At 34.9% G+C, this 7842-nt stretch overlaps 1 protein-coding gene across 1 annotated transcript in view; it reads left to right on the forward strand.

Moving 5' to 3' along the window:
- LOC106460133 (neurogenic locus Notch protein-like) overlaps positions 1–7842 on the forward strand; it is a 93263-nt gene that overhangs the window by 52973 nt on the left and 32448 nt on the right. The window contains exons 3-4 of the mRNA XM_022386779.1: positions 5226–5500; positions 6301–6496. Of these exons, the coding sequence (XP_022242487.1) occupies positions 5226–5500; positions 6301–6496 (471 nt within the window). The remainder of the gene's footprint in view (positions 1–5225; positions 5501–6300; positions 6497–7842) is intronic.

A 7842-nucleotide genomic window follows, 5' to 3' on the forward strand; every position in this document is an offset into this window, starting at 1 on the left:
ATTGTTTACTCCAGAAAAACGAAGCGTTTCCGATTAATAAAACGGGTGCGTTTTGGAACACTTTCATTAACCACCACCCCAAAAAAACGTACATCACGTATAATAGTTAAACCAACCGCCTAAACGTCACGTTAGTGCAGCCTATATAATGTGTAAAGTTTAGTATACTCTAATCCCTTTTAATGATGGCACACAACGAGACACGCATTCGGCATGTAATGCTGTTTGAATACAAGAAAGGAAAAACAACGCCTCTATAGCCACAAAGAATATCAAAGAAGTTTATGGAAATGTTTTGATCGTTCGTAAGTGTCAACGACTTTTCAGCAAATTTCGTTCAAGTGACTTTAGCCTTAAAAACTGTGATGGCAGGGGCCGATATGTTGGAATTTATATTGATGCTCTGAAGACGCTTCTTGAGTCTAACCCAAGGCAATACACTCGTGAAATGGCCCTGAAATTGCATGTCTCTCATGAAACAATACGTAAACATTTAAGGAATATGAGAAAACTCCATAAAGAAGGTGATTGGGTGTCTCACGAACACTCCGATGATCATCGTTTCCAACGTGTGAACGTTGCGTTGCCTCTTTTGGCGCATAAACTATTTTTGAACAGAATTGTCACCGGTGGTGAAAAATGGATTATTTCTGCAATTATTAAGCGTCAAAAAGAATGGCTCAGTCCTAGACAAAAACCACTTCCGACCCCAAACCTGGACTCTATTCGCAGAAAGTGATGCTTTATATTTGGTAGGACATCAAAGGAGTAATTCATTTCAAACCCCTCAATCCACAGCGAACCGTCAATGCAGAGATCTATAGTCAGCAACTGGAACGTTTAAATCAAGCCCATAATCAGAAACGCCCTTCAGGTGTTCTTCTCCACGACAATGCACGTCCATATGTGGCACGTTTGACGCAACACAAGATTATGGAGTTGGGTTGGGAAGTTCTCCCCACCCACCATATTCACCAGATATGGCAACATCAGATTACCATCTTTTTGTTAGCTGCAACCTCATCTTAATGGGAAAACATATGCAAATGTGGAAGGTGTTAAAAAGAACATCGACATGTGTTTTTGCTTCAAAAGCCAAATGATTTCTTTAATCAGAACATTAACAGCCTGATTGTATGATGGAAAAGCATCATCGATAACAATGGAGACTTTTTTTTTATTTCTCATAGTCTTTTCTAAAACTGTTTCTTACGTCAAGGATGCAACCCACTTGACAGCCTTTCCTCTTTGAAAGGATGAGCATGTTTGGTGTGACGAGGGTTCGAACCCGCGACCCTCAGATTGCGAGTCGAGCGCCTTAACCACCTGGCTATGTCGGGCCAATGGAGAAGATAGGGATAGGGAATGGATAGGGAAGAACTTATGTTGATAAGGAAGAAGAACTTAGAACATTTTTGAGCGTGGAGATCTCGACTTTCAAGAATAAAATTAAAAATAGTGGTTCATAAAAGTTTAAACATTCAAGGTACTTATGCAAATAAATAATTAAAACACTCAAATGATCAAAATTTTTTAAGTACACAACTGAATGTTTTGAAAGTGAGTTGATATTATTGATTTGATTTGTGATTCAAAGATAAATGGTTAAAATCGATATGCCGAAACAAATTTACAAGTAACCGGTTCCGTTATTATTATTATTATTTATTTGAGGTATATTATTTATTATTAATTGGTAAAACTTACGCTAAATTATGTTGAATAAAATAGAAAAAAATTATAGACGTCGACTTGTCAAGAACTTGTCGGTGGAGGGGTTTCTATCTTTATATCATAAATTATCAAATTAATAAAACATATCTAAATGAAAATAGGCCAATACACTTATAAGTCACACCATACCTTATTATGCCTATTATAATAAGAAATTGATATATCAAAATGCAAAAGGTCAGTACTACCATTCATGTAATATTGAAAAGTTAAAACATAGATTAAGAGCGTAATAAAAATCAGTTTAAACCCCGTCGACATATTCTTTGCCGTTCGATAATAACATGTGACCATAAATAATAAAAGATATCCACTCGTTGCTTTTGAAAACACATCCAAGTTACTGACACTCTCGAAGTAGACTAACATTAATTAAAAATCCAAGTCAGAATACAAAAAGTCATATAATTTTTTTTTGGGGGGGGGTATTAAAAATGAGGCCATCCATTCTACCAAATACTTAATTATCGCCAACTATAGATAAAATAAAATCATCAAACAATAGAGTTTCTGAACACAAAATCCCCATTGGGTCAGCAGTAATTTTATGGTCTTCGAACGCTAAAATCTGGTGTTTGATGCTCCGTAACAGAGTTGAGATATTCCATTGTGTAACTTTGCGTTGAGACTACAACACTTATAACAAATTAAACATAAAAAAGGCAATTTGTTAACACAAACAATGCCATTTTTCTTCATATGAGAGATTCTGGCCATCAAATTGATTGGAAATCGATAATAATTTTATACAAAACGGATAACTACATAAAAGATAAATCATCGAAAGTTGCCTGCCGAATTTCAACCCCCCCCCCCCTCCCCCAGTGTCGCTAAACAGCTTTCTGATCTCCTGTGTCCATAAGGGAATCTTATGCGATGTTGACCAGTTTTCCTGCCAGAAGATAACGCGAGACTGACAGTTTGTCCCATTTACTGTGTATTTTCAGTAACTATTCTGTGTACGTTATTACACCAGTTCGCTGATAAAAATGATGTAAGAAAGCGGCTTATTAAACCAAAATTTTGTTCATATGCGCTAAGTTAGAAGGTCAAGGGACCATTTGATCATATCCCCCAAAATAAGCTCTATAATATGTTCATGTAATATGCTAATATACTGATCTAACAGCTGTTCTATCATCGCGATCCCAAAAACAAAAATAAAGTAATGTGAACTGTGTATTTCTTTCACAACACGCTATGTAAACATTCAAACAAAACCTGATACCGTGAGATCAGTTAAGCAAGAAACATATCCGTACACGTACCTACCCTGTAATGAAACCTGAATGCATACGGTCTGCATTTAATTCTGCTCTATATTCGTTCGAACTAATAAAATACTGTTTAGATCATTTTTATTTAAGAAACACAGGGAGTATCAAATCCACTAAATCACACTTCTTGTAGAGGCAAAAAAATAATGATTCGAAGTTTATTCGGTTTTCACTGCAATCCGTAAGTCCCACCAGTGGGTCATGGTAAGTTTACGAATTTACAACACCAAAATCCGGGGTTCGATTTCCAACGGTGGACAGAGCTCAAATAGTCTACTGTGGAGCATTGGATTAACCGTTGCTTTTGGTAGTCTTTAACACAGGAGTACACCAATAATGTTGTGACAGTCTGAAACAAAGGCTAAGGACCAAATAAATAGCTTGTTTGTTTTTGGAATTTCGCGCAAACCTACTCGAGGGCTATCTGCGCTAGCCCTCTTTAATTTAGAAGTGATAGATGATAGCTAGAGAGAAGGCATATATTCAACACCACCCACTGCCAACTCTTGCGCTACTCGTTTATAGACAAAAAGTGAGATTGACTGTTCCATTATAACAGCAGAAAGGGGTGAGCATCTTTGGTGACGGTATTCGAACTCGAGATCCACAGATTGCGAGTTGAACACCTTATTTTGGATCGAAGCTTTCAGATTCCGAGTTAGTCATTTTTTTTCAAGAAATTGATTAACAGTTTATAGGCATATATTTGTAAATTATTTAACACTCCGGATTAACACAGTTTTTATACAAATTACTAAATTATCAAAATTTCTTGTACCATTTGTATCATAGCTCCAGTTAGTCGGTTGTTATTGAGATTCCTAATTATCAAAATTTCTTACGTCCCTTGTATCAGAATTCTAATTGGTAATTTTTTTGAAATCTTTAATTGACAGAATTTCGTGCATTATATATGAAATATATATATATTAATTCCAACTAGGTAGGTGGTTAGGGCGCTTGACTCGCAATCTGCGGGTGGCGGGTTCGAATTCCCGTCCCAATAATTCGTGATTGTGTGGCAGCTAAGCATCGGTAGAATTATCGATGTACTGCTGTCTATGATGATGTGGGGGCATTATAATGTGACGGTCAATCTCACTATTCGTTGGTAAAAGAGTAGCCCAAGAGTTTGCGTTGGATGGTGATGGCAAGCTGCCTTCCCTCTAGTCTTTCACTGCTAAATTAGGGACGGCTAGCGCAGATTTCCCTCGTGTAGCTTTGCGCGAAATTCATAACAAACCAACTAGTTACTATTTTTTAGATTGGAGGTTCCCACGGTTTATTTTGTCATTAACAAATCTCTGTTTCTCGCTTACATAATTCATTTTATCGCCTTTCAACTCCTTTGTGTCTCCAGGTTAACCCTTTTTTTAGGGGTAAAACAGTAAGATGTTTACTCCTGTAGATTGAATTATAGTAATTGGTTTGTATCATAAGCGGTTGTGGTAAACCTAATTCCTGCTTTTTACAACTTTTTTTCTTCTCACAAGTGGGTGAAGTTTTCGTAATTCTTTTATGATCAGGGTTGTTCATTGATCTGTGTCAAAGTAAAATATCGATTGGGAAACTAGCTTGGAGTGACAATTATAGCATATCAATTTTAATTAATTATAACTAATAAAAGTACATAGGACTTATATTTACGCATACATTTTATAGAAAGATGGTCGTATGTGTACAGTTAATTTTTCTTTATGTTACATAGAGCTGACATGACTTTATATTTAGTAATATACTCTTAGGCTGTGGAAGCTTTTTTTTAACACTGTACGTATCTTTAATTTTATATGCATATCAACTTTTTATGTGTTCTGGAAATGTTTCATGATTTTATCAGTTACCAAGACGACTAAGACATGTATATATTATTTTGAAGCCTACATATGTATAAGAAGTTCAGTCTGAACCATCCTGAACACGTAGCACAAGAGGAATAAATAAGTCTAAAATTTGAATCAGTATTTGTAAAATAAAATATTGTAATCATCTTTAGACTGGAGATTTGGGTTTCTAAAGTGATTTATGGACTCGTTTTTCGTGAAATAGTTTGCTAAGTTGCGTTTATTTGTTAATGGTGGTGTTTAAAAAAATCGTGTTCGGTACATATATTTATAATACACAAGTTATAGTCTCCAGAAGCTAACATCTCAAAATATTGAAAGAGGTTTTAAAAACTGTTTATTTATTTTTGTTTCGTTTGATTTATTTTAGCTGCCCAGCTATGTATGTAGGTAAGTATTGCCAGCATTTAAATCCTTGCCACACTGGGCCTGGTCCTCGCTGTCAGAACGGTGGTACTTGTAACGTTGAGATGAACACCACTAGTGGTCCCATCTTTTCGTGTACGTGCCCTGTGGGCTATTCGGCTTCTTTGTGTGAGATTGCTGTCCCTAATAGCTGTGATAGCGACCCATGTCAGAACGGAGGAACCTGTACGCTGATTACACTGGATGATTATATTTGTACATGTGCAGCAGGTTTCAGAGGTGAGTTTTTTATACATTCGGAACTACCGTTTAACATTATTTTATGTATCAATCCGGACACCCATAAATCATGAACACCACTAAAATGACAATTAAACAGTAGAATGTGAAACATGTCATTGCATTGCTCTAGTGTTGTAACATAAAATGTCAAAGACAGTGCTTTCGTAAATTTTTTCGAAGGTATTACTTTTTAGCAGGAATAATTTTATTTTTAAAAAGGTGAATATTGAATTTTAAGTAGGCTATTACTTGTGTGAGTTCTTGGACGTTTTACAACAAATGGTAGTAACAAAAAGTATTATCTGCCTACTTCTTTATGAATTCACCATTCTATTAAAAACAAAAAAAGTCGTGTTTACCGAACTATCAGTGTGTGCGAAACTTATAGCTATGTTACATAGAACTAAATTAAAATAAAATAAACCAACGAACCGTGTTTATTTTCTGCTAAGATGTTCTGTATGTAACATGTTCAAAGTATAAACCTTTTTGTTATGGAAGTGTACTGATTTATGTATCGAGTGTAAGTTACAGAAATTGCATAAAACTTGCCTATAAGAACCAATATCGTGATACATGACATTACTGCTGGGAGATATGGTTAATGTATTATTTCTTTCAGAGAAATAGTATTTGTAAAGGGTAATAATCGAAAAACGAAACATTTTCACTTAAAACATATCTATAGCAACTTAGTGGACTTTCCACGTGTTAAGTTATTAACCATAATAATTAGTTGATGTTATTTTCTTTTATATAACCTCTTCCGAAAAATGGTTGCTCTAATATTTCTCAAGGTAAACACTGTGAATCGGTTGATCATTGTGCTTCCCAGCCGTGTAGGAACAATGCTCAGTGTAAATCCCTGTGGGATGACTACCGTTGCACGTGTGCTGAAGGATTTACTGGACAAACATGTACACAGGACATCGATGAGTGCCTCAATGACCCATGTATTCACGGAAGCTGTAAGAACACTGTGGGATACTATAAGTAAGCTTACAAAATTGTCTGTCCGTTATCTTTAAACTTTTAGTTATCACCAGTTACTGGTGTATATATTTCGCTTTTTTTTTCGGATGGGGGTAAGGGTGGGTGGGATTATAATTTTCAAACTTCCTAGAATAACTAATGATGTCGACATGGTATATTTGTATCATATATGATGCATCATGTTGGCTACTTCACAAAACGTTAAACTTCTGTCATCATTTTGGTTTTATTAAGTTCCTTATTAATTCTGTTTATAAGGGACGTGTTTATTTTATACTACAGATTGTGGTGGTGAGCGTAATATTTCTTATTATTCAGAAAAGTACTGATTTACTTCTAATGGATTTGCAAATGTTTTAAGTCATTGAACGAAAACTAATGTACAGTGAGTTTTGTTTTGTAATTGATATTGGCGATAATGCTATCGTATATATATACAACATTACGATGTTTTCTATGTATTGGAACGTCCACTAATACTACTTCTGCAGTAATTTATTTGGACACCGTTTAGTAAAAATAGCCATTGAAAAGTATAAGAGTTGCATTTATGTAAGTATATTAACTCCTCCGGTTGAATCTTAATTAGACTGAAATTACTCTGAACTATTGAAAAATGATTCACTAGAACATACACTTCTACACTCGCAAACTTTGGACTTTACTAACACTTTATAGGATTCTGAGAAAACTTCAGATTTTGGTGATGTTTTTCATCAACACAGAACGTTCTCAGTTTAACGAATAATATTAAGCTGTACAATGGGTTATATGTGCTGTTGTAAGTCCTCAAGTTTATCATGAACCACAGATAGATGGAAGGTGAGGCTTTAACTCTTATCACTCACCTAATTAGTACGTTTAGATTGTTCATGTTTAATCCCTTTCAGAATAAGAAAGCTTAACCACCAGTGCACACACTGAGGAAAGATTAAAAGTACAATAACTGACAGGAAGTAATGAAAACATTTACTTTGGAGAGAGGTAATTGTATTCACTTTAATTATACAGGCCTGCGAATTTAAATTTCATAAAATTGTTTTGGTTTTAATAACAGATTTTCCATTATTCAGTTACGTAGATTTCGAAAATAATGTATATTTTTTTTATCAGATAAGGATTTTTTATAAATCGGGTAGAAAACTCTTACTTAGATCAAACTTACCACAAATATAACAGAATATGTTTGGGACATTTATACAACCTCTTGTTGCCATAGCGACGGATAAATAATATTAAAAAACAACAAAATAGTGTCAAAAGTGCACGCACAAACAAATACTATCCAGAACTGACACGTCATGCGGCCTGTTAACTGTTTATATACTAGCGGTGCGTTTCTAGAG

This window comes from Limulus polyphemus, unplaced genomic scaffold (genome assembly GCF_000517525.1).
Source record: "Limulus polyphemus unplaced genomic scaffold, Limulus_polyphemus-2.1.2 Scaffold715, whole genome shotgun sequence".
Classification (NCBI taxonomy): domain Eukaryota; kingdom Metazoa; phylum Arthropoda; class Merostomata; order Xiphosura; family Limulidae; genus Limulus; species Limulus polyphemus.